The 20,355-nt window shown below is 41.0% G+C and overlaps 1 protein-coding gene across 1 annotated transcript in view; it reads right to left on the reverse strand.

The window, feature by feature from the left end:
- The window catches only part of ADAM12 (ADAM metallopeptidase domain 12), a 260,352-nt gene that overhangs the window by 67,652 nt on the left and 172,345 nt on the right, over positions 1-20,355 (reverse strand). The window contains exons 9-11 of the mRNA XM_075288277.1: positions 17,643-17,812; positions 15,342-15,426; positions 13,050-13,195 (exon numbers count right to left, since the gene is read on the reverse strand). Coding sequence (XP_075144378.1) covers positions 13,050-13,195; positions 15,342-15,426; positions 17,643-17,812 — 401 coding nt within the window. The remainder of the gene's footprint in view (positions 1-13,049; positions 13,196-15,341; positions 15,427-17,642; positions 17,813-20,355) is intronic.

Consider the following 20,355-nt stretch of genomic DNA (forward strand, 5'->3'; position numbering starts at 1 on the left):
TGGTGTGCATACTTGAGGCACTGGCTTCCTAATTACATCATGGAAGTCAGATTTACATATTCTTCCCATGGTTACACTATAGGTAGATTGCTCACTTTATAGTTTCTCAATTTGGCTCCCTGAAGGTCTCCCTGCCCACAGTCTTCTTAAGAGTTTGTAAGGCAGGTACTTACACTTCTGGTTTAATTTCAGGTATCTATAGGCTTTTTGCTTCCTTGGGAAGCTAAGATTTCTGGGAAAGAAATATGCAAGTCCTCCTTGGGAGAATAGGGGAACTTGCTCTAGCACCACCTTTTGTAAGGTAGTTCCCTATGGATCAATGTCCAGTTTTCCTGAAACCCATGCAAACCCATTCTGATTTGGCTTTATTCTCAGATTATGCCCCTAGGTTACAGGAAACGAACCACCTACCAAAAGGTGGCGCTAGAGCAAATTCTTCTTTTCTCCTAAGTACTTTTTTTTTAATAAGTTATAGGACAGACCCAATGTAAGAAGTCGTGCACCGGTGTCAGGTGTTGTGAGCCCTAAACTCTATTCATCTACTCTATTTTGTAAAGTAGATGGACAACCAATATGGCAGCCACCCTCCAAAATCGAAAGCCTTATAGAGAAGAGTGGAAGGTGTTTCAGCTGTAAAGGGGGGACCCAACTGCTTAATATCTATGTATTTAGAATGGGATGCAATAAAATCTCCAGTATGTGTCATGCAGAGGTGTCCCAATATCTGTGACCACATTTACTAGATTTTGTTCATTTTGGCGGAGATTTCTTTGAAACAATGAACCTCTATTAAGCTGTAAATGATGTCAGCGCCCCATCATGTCATGACAGAGGAATGCCGACTGGTACTACAACACATCCATTCCTCAGCCGTACACTGGCAACCCGTAGCAGCGAGAGGTTGAGGGGTTAAACATCTGCACAATGATATAAAGTCCTGGCTGGCACTTGCACAGAGAAGCTGCTCTCTCCCACATCCACTTTATTGAATTCCCTGTCGCTGTGACATAAAGAATTGTGACAGCTGGGCCAGTATTAAAAAAGAAGTGCTGTATATTTTAAGGCTACGACTCCGGTGGTGGTGGCTTCTGGTGATTTGATTTAGCATCTGATTGACACCGACAGGCCGAGGTCTGGTCAAGTATGCGACACTTTACAGAATATTGAGTGGCGCGATTGTAAATGTAATTTAATACTCACACAATATAACCCAGTTATCAGAGCAGAAGAACTGTCTGCAAGTGTGCGCATCTTGGGAAATGGTAAACTAGCCGACGCAATGGCAGCGTATTATAGCAAGGCCTCAATACTATGAACAATCCGCTTGTTATACAAATATGTAGCATCAGCTTCATTGAGTGGCAAAGATTATAAAAATATGACTGTAGCGCCACACCTATGCTCAGGTTGTGTGTGGTATTGCAGCTCAAAGGGGTTGAGCAACAATAATAGACTTTTTTTTAAGATCGTGGAAATCTCTTAAAGAGTAGATAAAATATCTTATATCCTGATCCTCTACTTTAGATGTGGATTGACTATCGACATGCCAATTTAAAGGGGTTGTCCATATTTAATAGATGATGATGGCACCTCTAATAATCCACTCTAATCTGTGGGAATTTAATGCAGAAATTCATGGGCAACATTTTATATAAAATTTATGGAGACCGTGACAGCCATGAATTGGCATGTAGGAGTTTTGCAATGATGAGGGTCCCTTATTAACTATTTATATAGTGCCATGTCCTAAATGACTATACTGCAAATATCCCTTTAAGGCTGAGCTTCAATAATCACTCTATAATAGGAGTTAATATTTTAGTACCAGTAAAATTGTAAAAATAATGTAATAAAAAAGAAACTCAATCGTAAAATGGACAAATATTTAGATTACTTCAGGACTTAATGGTAATCGCTTACAGCGAGGCCACGTGTGAAATTTGGATAGTGAGATTTATGAGGTTCATGTGGTTTTACAGCGCTGGCTCTTTTCTAGTATATTAAACATTTATATCATTATTAGATGGAATGGAGGGCCATCATGTATTCAGGCAGCGGTAGATGTGGATTAGATGTGGAGCAGTCAGAACCCAATGACAAGTAACCTGCAGATTTGAGGTCTTTTCCTTTCCTTGCTGAGTAAGCAGATTCTTTGCACTGTTATGTGCTCCCCTGCTGCTCCTTCTCCCCCCTTGCAGCAAAATAGACTCCTCACACTGAGGAATAGTCACTGCAGCAGCATCCCCCTCCTCCCCCTCTCCTCTACATGTTGCTACAAAGAACAAAACTTAAGGTTTTTTGGAAGGAGCCACCTTAAAACATATACATTACAAAGTATTATATATTAAATAATAAACAGTAAATATAATTGTATAAATATAAATGCAGAAAATTACATAAATAAACAAAATAAATACAGTGAATAGAAATACATAAATACAATAACTATGTACTACTATATACAAGAGGGAAGTATGATTACAGAAAGACTACTGTACACGAGGCTTGCTTATTACTATGGTGATGCATAAATTTATGCCCTTTTGGTGCAAAATGTTGCATTTCAAGTCAAACCTCTTTTTACTAAATCATAGATTTTTGCAGCCCTTGAAGAGCTAGTCCGAAAAATATTCTAAAATGAAATGTGAAATTTTGGAACCAGTAGTAGGATTTTACACCCAGGAGTTACCTGGGATGATGATAATATTGAGCTCCACTTTTCTCAGGCATGTGCATTGGTCACATGGCCCTACTGCAGCTCTGTCATATTCAAATGAGTGGGGCTGAGCTGCAATACCAGATGCAGCCACTATACAATATATGGTGCTGTGCTTGGTAACTAGTGAAGGGAACCCAGCCATGAATATCATAGTCATGTAAACCTCTTTATAAAAAAAAAAAAAAACTTTCTTCTACTAGATCTTGAAATTTGTTAAGGATTTGCTTAATTTCACACCTCCAGCAAAGGCAAACTTACACTTGGTGACATAGCTAAATGGGAGTATAGACATGTTAGAGGATCCCCAAGGGCCCTTCTGCCACATAAGACACTATTATTAATGGAGCATATTATAGGGGTTGTCCCATAACAAGGATCCTATCTATACTATCTATAGTTTATGTGGATATAAGACTTATCTTAAATACATTGCTTTATCAAAACTGCTTTGTTTGGCCGCTATCTTAATTTATTCACTTCATTGTTGACACTTGCCCTTGGGATTATCTGCTCATTTGTCCAGTGACATAGCTGCCTGCTCTCAGGGAGGAGGGAGGGGCTGACAAACAATGGAGCTCCTCATATAGGGGAGGGGGAAAGGTGAGAGCTCCAGGATTACTCTGCTGTCTATCTTTAGCTTATCCACTTATCAGCCAGTTTAATTGAATTTGGCTGATAAGGGCTGAGATAAGGAGTCCATTACCTCTGTATGTAATGCAAGCTCACTCAAATCCAGCTCTGCTACATCAGTTTCCACATCAGTGTCATACTGTGGATCATAGCAGATAGCAAAGCAAGTGAAACCCCGCCCACCAATGTGCGAGAAATCCAGGAAGTGAAGAGAGTACAGAGCCTTCAGGCTGCAGAACAAGAGTTATGGGAATACCCCTTTAAGCAGGGCACCGCATGCAGATTTTGCATTGGGGCCCAGGATCTACAAGTTTCACCTCTGCCTGCACTCGCCATTACAATAAATAAGTTATAATTACTATTTTAATTGAAATCTCCTGTAAATTCTCCTAACAGGATTTGTTGCTCAGAACAGGTGGATATCAAGATGTTCTTCTAGCAGCCTCCTCTGTCTTGTCCCTATAGACTCGGCACTTATTGCCATGCCTCAATCATAAGCTGTTGTCAAGAACGCTTTAGTATTATCAATTTCAGGCTCCCGCGCTGGGACTTCTCAGCAGTGGATAGTGAGTCCTGGCAGTGAACTGACACTTTAAAAGCCTTGTCAATAGATGTAAATAGTGACAGAAGTATAGCGGGAGCCGGCAGTTACCGCTCTACAGCAGGGCTCTCCCACAGCTACATGACAGGCAATGTGCACAGTCTATATGTGGGATGGGTGTCTACTACTATCTAATCCAAATTGGCTAGAGACTTCTACTTAGCCTGGAGTGAAAGGGTCTGTATACTTTAACAAAAGTTCAAAGAAAGTTAAAAAGCAACAGGATATTTATCTCTATGCATATAGTTAATGAGGAGTCCCCTACAGTTTTTAGGTATACAGCTGCTATGCAGACTGTTCTATACATCTATATGGGGTTGTATCCACAACGTACGGTTATATAAAGCATGTGATTATATCCCTAAAGAGATCTCCCATGAACATATTTACATTTGTAGACAATTAAACAAAAAATTTGCAAATATAAATAATGAAAAAGTTTGCAGAATTGCAAAATACATGTAGGGTCCTCTTGATAACCAAACCATGATATCCTTATTGTGGTCAGGTTATCTTCTCATACATGTAGTGTCCTCCTGATAACCAGCCATGATGTCCTTATTGTGGTCAGGTTATCTTCTCATACATGTAGTGTCCTCCTGATAACCAGCCATGATGTCCTTATTGTGGTCGGGTTATCTTCTCATACATGTAGTGTCCTCCTGATAACCAGCCATGATGTCCTTATTGTGGTCGGGTTATCTTCTCATACATGTAGTGTCCTCCTGATAACCAGCCATGATGTCCTTATTGTGGTCGGGTTATCTTCTCATACATGGAGTGTGATCCTGATAACCAGCCATGATGTCCTTATTGTGGTCGGGTTATCTTCTCATACATGTAGTGTGATCCTGATAACCAGCCATGATGTCCTTATTGTGGTCGGGTTATCTTCTCTTACATGTAGTGTCCTCCTGATAACCAGCCATGATGTCCTTATTGTGGTCGGGTTATCTTCTCATACATGTAGTGTCCTCCTCATAACCAGCCATGATGTCCTTATTGTGGTCAGGTTATCTTCTCATACATGTAGTGTCCTCCTGATAACCAGCCATGATGTCCTTATTGTGGTCGGGTTATCTTCTCATACATATAGTGTGATCCTGATAACCAGCCATGATGTCCTTATTGTGGTCGGGTTATCTTCTCATACATGTAGTGTCCTCCTGATAACCAGCCATGATGTCCTTATTTTGGTCCGGTTATCTTCTCATACATGTAGTGTCCCCTCCTGATAACCAGCCATGATGTCCTTATTGTGGTCAGGTTATCTTCTCATACATGTAGTCTCCTCCTGATAACCAGCCATGATGTCCTTATTGTGGTCAGGTTATCTTCTCATACATGTAGTGTCCTCCTGATAACCAGCCATGATGTCCGTATTGTGGTCAGGTTATCTTCTCATGCATGTAATGTCCTCCTGATAACCAGCCATGATGTCCTTATTGTGGTCGGGTTATCTTCTCATACATGTAGTGTCCTCCTGATAACCAGCCATGATGTCCTTATTGTGGTCGGGTTATCTTCTCATACGTGTAGTGTCCTCCTGATAACTCGACCACAATAAGGACATCATGGTTAGGTTTCTGACAAGTCTCAGAAAATAGAAAGTTCCTTCATTCATGGTCATATCCATTGGAAACTGATCAAAACAAGAGATGTCACCACTTGTTAAAAAAGGGGAGAAAATCCATAAAACACTGCAAAATTTTAAGTTATTTATATTTCCCAAAATGTTTTTTTTTTCAATGACCTACACATTTAAATATGGTTATGGCATAGGAACTATATTTCGATCTTGGGCATATTTTTACTTTGAGAACCATACAATAGGTTGTCCGTATATAAAACCCTTGCTTTGCCGATCCACTCATCTGCCGAGGATTGGCATGAATGCTCCGTACAGATTAAGAACTAGCTGAACCTTTCACTTCCATCATGGCTGTGTTTACCCTGATGTACAATACAGTAATAGCTGTGTTTGTACAGGAAAAAGGAAATATAGAGCTTAGCAGAAGAAGGGTTTTGATACATTGGCTCTGTGTGAACTGATAAAGGGAGCAGGTGAACTCCCGGGAGCTTATCCATAAAAATACCATTATTCCAGGAGATGAAGAGTGAGAGGCCAATATGTTCTGTAGAACATAAAGAATATAGTCTAAGGGGAAAAATGAGGAATTGGTGTGATAGGGGTCATACTTGGGGACTTACACGCACAAAATAAAAGTAATATTTTTTTTTAAAAAATTGAAAAATATTCTTATTACTTCTCAAACACCTGTGAATTAGATGCAACAGAAAGAAAATGTGATGAACCTGCTGATACTTTATTGGATTGATAGTCGTGGGCCCACCAGAGGAAATGACTCCGAGGATGTATGCTGAACACGTCCATGTCCACTTATCATGGCATTTTAGTCTTTGCAATCATCATTATACACGCAATAGATAACATCTCTAAGATCCAATAGGTTATTTGTGAGTCATTATATAAGAACCAGACCCAAGTGGCAGGATTTCCCAAGTTTCTATCTGACCAATGCCCAGCTTGGACTTCATCTATTGTAGCTCAATCTTTGTCGTTCACATAGCAGATAACTGGGGATTCCCACTCTACAGGTTTTGTCACTATCTACCTTCCCACAGTATTGGACTGGTTCTCCAGTGAGTCCAGGATCTAACATAATAAAGGTCCAGCAAGATTCTCCCAAATTTCAAGGATACTGTGGATTTTTTTTCCTAGAGGTTATTGATGGGTGAGCTCCAGAATCATTTTCCCTGGTGGTCCCAGACCTGTCATGTTGGTGTTGCGTGTCTTAACCTATCACCCAGTCAAAAAAAGTCATCCAATATCTCCCAGTGGATGCCATGGAGCATTATGTGCTTATGTGCACTATGCCTTATGAGCCTACTGATCCTATGGGCTGATGTACCTCGGTACAAACTGGGACAGTGTCCCTCATGTCATCCCTACGACTAACCATCAGATGTGCCATATACACACTATATAAACACATTACAATCAAATAAATTGCACCGTAACATATAGAATACAGTATATATGACCATAGAGAGTACGTCATCCTCATGGGGACACAACCAGTCCTAGACTTCTCGCAACTCTAGACTCCTGCGTCAATGTATCTACGCACATAGAAACATGGAAGAGGAAAATCAGCAGGATCAAATCGGTGGAGATGGGCCTGTATCCATGGAAGGTGTAGCATCTATGAGTCAATGAGGGACATAGTATTCCCATAACCAAGCCCTTATAAGTTCTTGTTGAAAACCTAATGTGTGTCTTTAAAAAAACAATGTCACTTACACTGAAGAAATCTGCTAAAAAAAACTGACCAGGTAGAAGAAAAGAGAGAAAAGCCTTTCATGTATGATAGTGATAGAGCGCTGCAGTTATCTTTCATATCAGTGACTTCCAGGGGACTCATATACTGGAAACAGAGATGTGAGTCTCAATTTCCCCTGTAAATTATGGTGGTCTCTTTGCAAGCAGCGGGAGTCTCACTTAGGAAGCCGCCCTGCTGTGTTCACACACATTCTACAAGAAGGCAGAAACTGGAAACAGAAGAAGCGGCATTCAGTGCAGACCCGGGCAAAAATACATTGCAGAAATGTAAAAATATCACACAAGCAAGGCTTTATTTTAAAGTGTACCTGTCAGTTCACTCAAATCCGATAAAAATGTATAGTCTTGTTGCATACATGCTTTTTATTGTATTTATAGATATCTTATTCCCCTGTCATAGAGCCCTAGTCTTGTTGCACTTGCAAATCTTGTAGTTGCGCATGCAAAACCTGGGAGCATGATAGTATGAGAAATATGGCATCGGTATTGGTGTAAGCGCTCCCTGTCCCTTACTATTACTACTGTCTATAGCATCAGCTGCATGTGGAGTGCTCAACAGGAGCCTGGTCTGCAGCTGGCTAGCCTGTGCAAGGAGAGTTTTCCTGTACCATACACGGAGGGTACCAATGGAGCCAACAAATTGATCCCCCTCTGCTGATGCAGCAAACTGTTGGAGGGAACCCAGAGATTGGGAGTACTAGTATTGGAAACCAATATCTCAACAAAATTCCTCCAGCTTTCCTCCTGGGCTGATGCAGAGCAGAGGGGGCCTTGTGTACTTGATGGTGGTGGTAGTCTTTACTAATGCTCTTCAGCCCTCCTGAGCCTATTGGGGGTTGGAATGCCCATGATGGTGGTACGGGAATAGGGCTCAGGAAACGTGTCGACAGAAAAACAGATCACACATAAATCAACCTGCAAGACAGAGTAGTAAGGCAATCTGCACCTTCAGCTAAAGGAGGTAAACTTCCTGCAACAGTGTTCATTGGTGGTATTCCTTGTTGACTGATCTCTCCCAATGCCAAGATGGCCTCTTTCTTGTGCACTCCCACCAATGACCCCTCACTGCTGTCGGTTCTCTCTCCACTTTCAGCGATGCACTTATACTTTACCTATTCACCCTGTCTCTGTCAGCTTCAAACAGGCCAACCTTGGTCCTCTCTGTGGACTGCGCACAAAATAACTTCCCACTGCTCCAATAAACATGTTAAACCTTCTCACTGGACCTCCTTGGGTTCCCAATGCCTGGTAGACCCCTGAGGCTGGTTAGACTACCGTCCTCTAGAGAACCGGGGGTAAGCACTCCATCTTACACAGTCATAGAAATAAAGTTATGGTTAATGGTTATGGATGACCTCTAGCAGAGCAATAAAGTTATGGTTGATGGTCAGCAAAATTTGCAAAAATGTCTTGAAGCGTTGACGACAATGACGACAATCTAAGAGTCTCTGCACAGGGCAAATATAAAATCCATCTTGAAGGCTTCTTAGTACATTTTGTATAGTAGTCAGATTGTGTATATCTGAGACAAATCTGTGTCTGGTAAGTGGATCCTGCGCTCTACGATGGATCATGCAGCATTTATAAGGTTTCTTTCTCCATGTCCAATCCCGACATGATGAGTAAATCATGGAGTTTCATCTGCATTATGGTTGGCCATGATTATTCCCCTCGCACGCAATGCTCGGCTCCCTATGTCATAACCTATTTGGGATGCCAGATATGATTTATAGGGAAATGTATTATCGGGTTTCCATCAAACAGCAAATAGATGGGTATGCTTCAGAATTACAGCCTGCTTGACAGGTGTGGTATTGCTGTGCTTTTAGCCGTAATATTATTGATTTTTACTGGAATATAGTCGCCCCCTCTCCATCTTTTCATTGAAGAAGCAGCCGAGAGAAAATGTTATCTTAAATGATTCCGGAGATTTTCTTAGATTATTTTACTCTCTGCGCCGACTGAGCTTCCTTCATTCACCTTCACTATCTACAGGCAGAATTGAAGATATGTCTGTGTTTGCTTTTTATACGTGAATTTAGTACAACTCCCATCATGCTCAGCTCGATTTACAGAACCCTGAGCTGAAAGAAATATGTCATAAAATTACCAGATGTGCTATAAAATATACTATCGAGGCAATACTATACTATCCACAGAATATACCCTATTGGGCAACTCATGTAGTACATGAAAGGGTTTATGGTTATTTTAGTTTCCCTGTGAACAGGGCTAAAGCACCAAATGGTGGAAGCTCAATGGTTATCAGGTTATGCTCTCCTAAATCGATGCAGGCCAGGGTTAGCAAGTGGGTGGTTTTAATCATTAAACTGCCCCTTATATACACCCCTGGTGTATAGTATTACAGCTTACAGGTAGTTCTATTCACTTCAACTGACCTAGGTGCACTACCAGATTCAACCAGTGGAAAGGTGTGGCGCTTCTTCAGAAAGAAATCAGCCATGTTTTTCTAATGCTAAACAGTTCCTTTATCTAATTTTTCTCTTTGAATTGCCACAAATTTTTCAGACAAGTGTTAGTCTCATTTAAAAGAGTATGTGATTCTGCATGAAAACCCCCTGTAAAGTTGCTGCCACTGGGTATCTCCATTGTAGCTAATTTGCTGTTTTCTCCCTGTTACTAGGGAACTTCCTTAGTTAGCTATAAAAGCAAGATGAATGTGGGGATGGGTCAGTTTTTCTTCACACAGTGAATGGAGAGGGGAGGTGCTGGTTTTCCTCAACTCCTCCACACATCTGCAAACAGCTTTCTCTGTACACTAGACTGATAGCATTCTGCAAGTCCAAATCTTACAATGTTAATAAAGTTTAATTGTCTACTTAAAGAGGTTGTACTGTTATGGACACTTATTCCTTTGCACTGGACATAGGATAAGTGTCCAAATGCTGAGATCTTGATTGTCGGGTCACCAAGTCTTCAAAAGGACCTTATGGCTTCCTTGTGAATGGAGTGCCAGTGTGCTTTCGTGACTGGCAATCCATTCACTTCTATGAGGTTGTAGGCGCTGCCAGAAACTACAGTCTTTGCAGCCCCATTGAAGTGTATGGAGTGCTGGACGCACATGAGCACCGCCGCTCCATTCACAAGGAGTCCTTAGGAGACTTTCGGCGATAGATCCCCAGCGATTGGACACTTAAGTGCCCATAACAGAACAAGCCCTTTAAGTGTGTATCTGTATGTACTTCTGATAACATGTGCTATTGCTATTGCTCAGCTTCCCTGACTGTCTTCAACAATTGCTCTTTTCCTGTACCAGGGATCTTTTTAGCTTCATCATGCCCTGTATTTGCAGTCCAGTGTCCCTGGATCTCCTATTTTATGGTCACGTTCTTAGCTATTTACTTACTGTTTTACAGTTACTCCTGGTAGAATTACATGTAAATTAACCAGTAGTAGTTATAATGGATAGGGGAGGGGCCAGATTGCTCCTTATTGTATACCGCCACAGCTTCAGAGACGAGTGTAAAATGTGCTGCAGCCATAATGGGGACAATAGCAGTATCAAAACCATAGGATAGGATACCATAAATGATGGCTTACGCTAGGTTCACACTAGTGTTCGGGTTTCCGTTCCTTGGGTCCCCAAGCATTTGGGGACCCGAAAAACAGAAACTCAATCCGCTTAAAAAGTGGTTAGACTATTATGATCCTTCATAGTTTTTTAAGCAGAATGGGGGATGGAATCCCTGAACGAAGAGCGAATACTAGTGTGAACTTAGCTTTATACAATCATATGTGTCACCAGAAAACCTTATAGATCAGTGATGTGAGAATTCCCCTATAGATGCATTGCCTGTATGTGGCCGGAGTCCATTAAGGCACCTATGTATGTTGTGCAGGTAGGGGTCAAGCACATTCTGTCACCGATATTAGATTCAGATGGTATCATAGCAACCAGTTTACCACCGATCCCGTGATTCCCTGTAAAAGTTATTACAGCAGTTTGACAGGAAGAAATATTTGGTGGCGCACTTTGGAGCAGCGGATTTCTTTAAATAAACCCCTAACATCCCCCCGCTCTGTCTTAATCACAATCCTCTACATGATTACATATCTGCTCTCCTCTCCTGCTGCTGCTCATGGCAGTGGCAGTAATGAAAACAAGTGTGTTTCAGCATCACTAAACCCTCCGTGTCAGGAATCTTATGGGAAAATTACTGCAAAAACACAACGTACACAAGTGAAGTGAGATCTTTAGCATTCTCAAGTAGATATGTAAAATGGCAAATTAACTTGTCAATAAATGCAGGACGGGAACGCGGAGCAAAGGCAAATTTTAGAACAGAATGTGGCATATCATTAAAAAAATTTGTTATAAATGATATATTTTATACATAAAACTGTTACCTTTATGTATATTATATAAGTTACACTAAACAACAAAACATAAAACTTTCCGCGGATATCTTGGTATACAATAATTGATCTTAGTCAATTTGAACATGTTGATTTCAGATATGCAAACCGTTTTTCTGTATCACCCTCCATTCTATATCAGCTGTACAGAGGTAAAGTTTACTCCAGAGCTGCAATCACAATCCTGCTGGAGACAGTCAACAAGGTTGTCATGTTCTCATGGACAGCCTTAGTGTATGTATTGTAAGGTATATGTCTCTAATTGTAAATAACCAAAGCAAGTCATGGAGGATGTAAGGGATAATAGAAGATTTTAGCTTTGAAGCAGACAGAATTAGGGTGCTAGGATTGGTGCAAGACATGAAATGTAATGTATGTACACAGGGACTGCACCAGCAGAATAGTGAGTGCAGCTCTGGAGTATAATACAGGATAAGTAATGTAATGTATGTACACAGTGACTGCACCAGCAGAATAGTGAGCGCAGCTCTGGAGTACAATAACGGATAAGTAATGTATGTACACAGTGACTGTACCAGCAGAATAGTGAGCGCAGCTCTGGAGTATAATACAGGATAAGTAATGTAATGTATGTACACAGTGACTGTACCAGCAGAATAGTGAGTGCAGCTCTGGAGTACAATAATGCTTGGCTGGTCCAAGGTCTTTGTTATCAGTTGGTCGTGCCACATGAAACTAACAAGACAATACCACTATGTACATCACATTGATACAGACCTTAAATAACTAAATGCCACAAGACGACATTGTAAATGGATACCACACCATAAAGAATCACGTGTCACCTCAAGCAACAGGAAACACAAAACGAGTACAAAGCTGCTTACAATACACCAGTCAGTGCGTACCTGAACACCAAATTATTAAGACCACTAAGGATCATCACATTGGGAAGTACAAAAGAAAATCCACTTTTGCTGTGCAGGGGCACAAAGGGAATTGGTGAGGGTGATAGAGCAAATGAGTAGAGTTAGGGATGTGGCTTAACATGAACCAACCCCTTTACAAAATCCTGCATATGTCCCTATAAACTGTATGACAAGAAATTACAGAATATTGTTTTATGATATGCTATAGCCATACTGCACCTGAAAAAAACCTTTAATTTCTATAAATTTCCTGAATCATTTATGTAAAATCCGTACAGATATAGCAGAGCTCTGTCATATGGCATCCAATGCTATGATACCCTAGTAAAAATATATGCAGTGTAGTTTAGACCCCGCAGGTCTTCTTTTCATGTGATATGCGAACAACTGGATCAAAATCCACTGCAAGGCAGTAGGTGCCCAAAAAATAGAAGATCTGAATGGACGTTACATCGAGAAATGACTCACGCAGTGGATGGGGTCATGATGCAGCCTCCCTTGTCATATCCTTTACAGTTACATCCTCTTTCCAGTGTGTCGTGGTTCATCCCAAAATTGTGTCCTATCTCATGAGCGAGTGTTACAGCCCCTCCGAGTGGGTTATCTGAATGGTCCTGTGGAAGGAAAGACATTTTGATCATGCTCGGAAAGTTATTTACCACCAAGACAGAAAAGGCCAAGTCTACCCATTCTAGAGTAGGGTCGTCAACCAACCATACCCAAATTCAAAGCTAGCCAATAAAATAGAGGACGGTGTTTGGAAAAGAAAAGATTCATCTATTCATCTAGTGTCTCTAGAATAGAGGAGGCCTAGTAGGAAAAGTGAAAGTGGGCTCTAATATGGTGCCAGGTGTTGTCACGCAAGATAAATAGGCCTGGTGTTGGTTCCCAGTCATATCCTTTCTTTTCCCACACTACTGTGTGCCAACAATCTAGTTCCTCTGGAAAGGATAGTTCTACTGAGATACTTGCAAAAGAGATGAGACCAACTAGGTCTATATGCTATACACACCCTTTGCTACTGTAAATCTACGGACGTTGGGCGTAAAATTGTATGTTATCAGGGTTGCATACCTACCAACATTGGTATGCCAATTCCTGGGACACTTGTAAGCTTTCTTCTTGTCTATGCAGGAACGTGCCACAAAGCATCCTATGAGTGTCCATTTTATAGATATTTACAAAAGCCCCACCAATTGTGACCCAAAAAAATTTGAGAATTGGGAGGAATGGTATTGCATCCATACTAGAGATCCATAGCATTTATGAGCTGTCTTCTGTTCTTAGAAGTATCATCAAATTTTAGCATAAAACCGGACACATTTGCATTCTGGCACAGTAAGTTTAATAAACCCACCCCGTATATTTTAAGAATTCTATGCATTTATTGTGAATGGGAAGGTCACTTTAAGGTACCCAACAGATAAATAGAAGGACGCTACGATGTCATTCCCTTGGCCAAGTTCACACAGCTTCCTGATTATTCAGCCGAGCTGTCTGCAGCAATTGTTATAATCAACACATAGCAATCACTCCCTCACCCTTTTAAGTGAATGACTAGATTCTGATGACTTTCTCCGAGAAGAGCCGCTTCATTTAGCACAAACACAGACAGGGCTGATGACATATTTGCACCTTTCTGCCCCAATAATCTCAAGGTGATTACCGGCGTTTGATACAATTGCTCAACAACCTTTCTTTTTTGGCGGTGACTTTCGCCGACGCGGTCACTGAATGGGTTAAACAATGTGTGATGCCGTTATTAGCACCATGTCATTGATGCACAATATCACTGACGGGGTAGATGTATGGCGGCTTGCTTTCTTCATTAGCGTCCCTGAATCACATTGTCGCCCCCGTGAAGTCACACGCAGGATATTTGGACACTTCCCATTAATACAGATTAGATATTTTTAGTGTGTTAAACACGTCTTGATGGTTTACAGCTCTGCCGCTCCATTACACAGAATTGTTTACTGACTTTCTGCAAAAATTCTAAAATTAAGAATAAATTCCAGGACGTTGGGTCTAGGTAATGGCGCTGTTCAGCAGCCATGGGCATCAGTCTATGGACTGCGTACTGCTTGGGTCCGGGGCCAGCAGTACGGCTATGTTCTTGCCCAATATCTTTATGCTATATATATATATATGCTATAATGCTAATGATAAGTGACATTAAGGGGTTCCCACTTCCCGCTGCAGCCATTTTTGTTTTTTGCATTTTGATTTTTGGAAGGCCATAACTTTTTTAAATTTTTTTCTATACAGAGGGATTTTTTTGACAGGACAAATTGTATTTCCTAATTGTTACTATTTAATATTCCATGCAATGAAGTAGAAAGCTGAAAAAAAATCAGAATGGGGTGGAATTAGGAAAATACCTACATTTGTGCCAAGGGGGTTTGCAAGGTGTTGGGTCCTTTATCTACTAACTATAGCTGAGAGGTGTCATGTCCCAGACCAACAGATGGGCACTAAAATATGGTCATACATTGGAGGAGTCTGCGTTAAGAGGGGGTTTTCATTTGTCCCCTGAGACACCAGGGCCTGGATGCAACGGCTACTTCCACGCTCAGGTCGAAAAAATATAACACTAAAGATTTCATGGTCTGTGTATGTCTCTTTGCCGTGTACATAGAGCGCAGCAGAACATTGCAACACCCTTCTTCTAAACTGTCCATATGCAGAGCGCGAATATATTTAGATGGAGTGCCCCTTTAAATGTAAGACATAAAACACAGCCTGATCCTTCGTGCTTACCATGACTACTCCGCCTGATTTGTCTGCCGTGCACATACTCATGATTGGTGCCATGCCAATGGTTGTACCCTGGAAATGCACCCCGCTGGAAAAGAGGAAAGAAAAAAAAAACAGGATAGAGATAAAGGGAGATGCGACTTCATTGAATGTAACTGTCATCACTCAGGTTTCCATTATCACATATGAAGCACGCTATTTAGTTCTGCTGGTTATGCTGCAGAGAAAACGTTTCATTATTCACACTGAACCTCCTGGAATGGAAAGACATCTCATTTCTAGACTCCCATTAGCATGGCGCTGTCACCGCATTCATTTAAATATTTGTCAGAGCCGTTACGAAGGCAGCGAAGCAGAGGCCTGGTCGCAGCGCAGCGCCGGGAGCTGTCACACAACCCTTCCAACTCAATGTTAACGGCTTCTGTCTGGACGCCTCACCCGGGGACGCTGCGAATAAACAAAGTCCAGGAGATTCTAACCACCATCTGGAGATCAGCCGCAGTTCATGAAGGCAGCCGCTTATCCTGACCCCTGTGTTAGCTGTGTAATATAATAACATAGTCTTATGTCATCTGTATCTGCAATATGTCCTTCTTCCTATTTGTATTAAGCCTCTTCTTGTGTCTTGATCTGGATGTATCGAAAGTATTAGGAATCGAAGAGAATACTTACTGTTTGTGACAAGTAATCGGTATAGTTTCTTACCTTTGGTATTACTTATTTTACAGTGTGTGTCAGTGTTTACTACTTGAATTCTATTCCTTGTGTGCTTTCATATTGGCATTAGCATCTGATCTTGTATGCGTAAGTTACAAAATTAATATTTTACTGATGTTCTCCACATTTTTTGTACATTCTTAAAATATCTTTGATATAAAATATTTATCTTTTAGGTATTTTAGCTTTTTTGTTTGAATAAAGTAACTATTGTATATTTTGGAAACTTCTTATCTGTGATTGGTTGGTTTAATGTTTGGGAAGGTCTTGGGATTTGAGTGTCTTCACAATCCTCTGTGCTGCAGTATATATTGCCTTTCTCCCTCTCCTATATCTGCCTTTCTTCTGTGTATGCGGTGCCCTCCATGCGCCTTTCTGTACCTCCTTTATATTATACCTTCCCCCATGTACTGTCTATACCCCCCTTTGCCTTATGGGTCCTGTCTATGATCTTCATTCCCTCCTGGGTCCCCCAATAGCTTCTACTTGCTCATGCCCTGTCCATGCCCCCCTGACTCCTGTGCCCTGTCTACACTCCCTTAGCGGGTCCAATATATCCCCCAGCTTGCTCCTCAGACCTCTTTATGGCCATTACTCACATATGTGACCCATCTATGCCCTGTTCTCATTCCAGGGCCCAGTATCTATTTCCAATATCTATTTTGCCTTCTATGTTATATTATAATGGGGTCCATAGTGTGTCTGTTACATTAAAACTGGCGGAGGAAAAGTTGTCCATGTAGACGGACACTGCAATTGAGTCTCCAACTAAGACTGCAGCGCAGATGTGAACATAGCCTGATACTGCTGTACCCCGCCATATATACATCTCAGATTTATAGGTGGTTATTGGTTTACCTCCATACTTCCATAAAACCCTAAAGATGTGCTGCATAAACATCATCCAGATCCTTTGCAGTATGACCTGCTTGTGTTAACCAATATCCATATGGACCAAATGTTAAGTATGCCCATATTATAACCGTTCCATTTTCAGACTATACAATTTTGTGTTATTTCTTGGTATTTGGGTAATTCTAGTGTAATTCTGCTTTGCATTTATCCTGTTAGCATTGACAATATTGCTCCCTAAGACTCTAATGACACTACCTAGGTCAGTGAGATCCATCCGGTGTTAGATACCATGCACTTGGCCCCGGTAATTGGATACTCTATTAATTCTAGCACGCAGGTTTTGGATTCTTTGATTATGTGGCACTAATCATATAAATGTAACTATACAATCAATGTAAATAGTAAAAAAAATACATTCATAAATATAAAGTATATGGGGAATATGGATCCACTCATTCTGCTATTGTCCTTTTGTACAATGATTTATACAATGCCTGGATCCACCATACAAAAGGACTCTGCTTTTGCAATCAAACTAAAACCAAATTAACACAGGGCAGATTTGTTACAGAAATGTATGCAACTTTCCCATTCTCAGAATGGAGGTTACACAAACCCATGTAGGGTAGGGTTATGGAGGAAATTCTTATATAGTATCCAGTTGGTTGCTCAACCCTGTAGTCTCTAGTATTAGCCCAGAATTAGGTGATAAAGGTGGATGTAGGAGCGGACCTTACTAGCTGTGCATTGTCATGGGGCTTCTGAGGTAGTAATGTCAGTTTTCTCCAGTCCAGGAACTCATGGAGGCTGGTGAACGGATCCTGGTTTATTGCACATTTATCGGAATCGCTCCAGATTTCAACGCCAACCAGAGCTACCCGGATATTCAGTGGTCTGAAAAACTAATAAGAAGAAATACATTGTTATTACACCAAGACATCTAACACACATTGGAGGTTATTTATCATCTGAGCCTTTTTTGGCCATTTTATTTTCACAAGTGCAACTATTATTACTGTGATGTCCATTTATGATGTCGGTGCACCATCTTGGTGTTGTGCACATGTAAGTTAGTTTTGATGCACTTTTACAAACTATGTGTCCTTTAGCCCTATTTTGCTTAAAATTAAAAAAGAAAAAAACATTTTGGATTGTAAATAAAAACGGTTAAACCAATTTAAGGTGTTGTTCGTACCGAATGTGTTCGACCTAAAACAAATCTGGGACCTGAGCCACCTGAACCAAAAACTAAACGAATCCTGAGAGGTTTGCCCATTTCTAGTGTTGGGACACAATTGAATCTGCAGATTCCAAGTTCCAGACACCCACTGATCAAATGCTGATAACCGTCATCAGTATAAAAGCAATCTGGAACTGGAAAACCCCTTTAAGGCTGTATTCACACAGAGTAACGCCAGGCGTTTTTTGTGTGCTTTTTGCACATAGCGCCGCGTATACGCGGCGTTAACGCCGCGCTATTTTGCGGTGGCGTTGACCGGCGTTAATGCGGCGTATACGCGGCGTTAACGCGGCGCTATGTGCAAAAAACACACAAAAAACGTCTGGCGTTACTCTGTGTGAATACAGCCTAAGGCTAAGGTCCCACAGGATGTCACGCAGCAATAAAGCACTACGGAAAAAACTGCAGAGGCAATGCATCGTGTTTCTTCCCACAGCGCTTTACATAGAAAGCTTGCAGAGGTTTCCTCTGCAGACTTTCTGTTTCAATTATACCTTTGGGGAAACCGCCGGTGTTTCCATATGTATAATTGACATACTGTGATTTCCAAAACCGCACCGGTTTTGGACATCGCGGCGTGTCCGCATCTCGGTTTTTACTGCAAAGTGGGCATGGGATTTGCCGTTACTGTAAAACGCCGCCATTTTTCCCACGGCGTTTCCATCGCGGGCAAACTGTGGGTGGCATTTCCATTCTGGGGGGCCCCTGGCCTTAGGCTGAGGCCTCACATTGCGATAACACAGCTTTTTTGTTGCAGATTTTGCTGAGGTTTTTTGAGCCATAGCCAAAACCACCTACAAAAAGAATGGGAAATATATAGGAAACACTTATATGTCTCCCCTCTGCTCCATTTTTCTTGACTTTGGCTCAAAAAATTGTAGTAAAATCTGTTGCATGAAAAACTGCGTTTCCGCAACGTGGGGTCGTAGTCTAAAGCCTGAGGCCCCACGTTGCGGAAGTGCAGCTTATTTTGTTGCAGATTTTGCTACAGTTTTTGAGCCAAAACCAGGAGTGGATTGAGCAGAAGGAAGAAGTATAAGAACTTTCCTTTTGTAGCTATTCTTGGTTTTGGCTCAAAAAACCGCAACAAAATCTGCTCCATAAAAAGCTGCGTTTCCGCCTCAGCCCTAAAGTGCTTTTTCTAAACTGGAATGTGTATTATGACTGATTCTATAGGCAACAAGTCACTCTTGACAAATGAAGCCCATTGTGTGTCGTATCCTGTTCTACCCCATCACTTAAGCCGGGTTCATTTCCAATCACCATAATCACAAAAAAAAAAAATCCTTTCAACTAGTCCAAGACGTATTCATCTTCCCTAAATTTATTGCAATTTTTTTTTTTTACCGTCTTTAATCAAAACATCTTCCAATCTTTTCATAATTCCGGAGATGACAGCATTAACACATGCAGAATGTTACAGATGAATAATTTAGCGGAGAATATGGCGCGCCACTCATCAGGCGGGGATGAAATTCTTTTTGGTATGATAATTATAGGCAGTCTTAAATGTTATCAGCTCTTACAGTTATTGCACTGACTTTGCTACTGAAAATAAAAAAAAAGCGTAATGTAGCTTTGTGATAATGTTGTGAAAGAAAAGGTAACATTATTTTCCGGGCCTTAAAGGACTGAATTAATGAACGTCTCGCCCCCACAGGATATTGAGCTTTCTGATAGGACTCTCTCATTTGATTAAGGAGTTAGGGACTGGTACGAGTGCTACATCAAATGACCCCTGAAAATCTTAAGAAACATTTCACGAAAAATCAAACGTGTAGTTTCCCCACAGAGAGAAACATAAGTACGTCTCGGCAGGGCCAATTAGAAGACGTCATGTCGATCGAACACTTTAAAATGTATCGGAAAAAAAATTAATATAATGAAGATAAAACGTTGCTTGACTACCACGATAGAGAAATTATGAGGTTTAATAGGCCCAAGGAAATGTGGAATTAATCTTATTATGATGTCTTACAGGGTATGCATACTTTTGCAACTGATTTTTGTGTATCTAAAAGATGGAGCAACTTTGCAACCAGTCTTGGATTAAAAAAGAAAAGGACTTCTTTGTTCCAAAATATAGCACCACACCTGTCTACAGGTGGTGTGTGGTACTGCAGCTCAGCTCTGTTGTAATGAATGGGGCAGAACTGCAATACCATACACAACCTGTAGTCAGGTGTGGTGCTGTTTTTGGAAGAG

The sequence above is a fragment of the Leptodactylus fuscus genome, chromosome 10 (assembly GCF_031893055.1).
Source record: "Leptodactylus fuscus isolate aLepFus1 chromosome 10, aLepFus1.hap2, whole genome shotgun sequence".
Lineage (NCBI taxonomy): Eukaryota > Metazoa > Chordata > Amphibia > Anura > Leptodactylidae > Leptodactylus > Leptodactylus fuscus.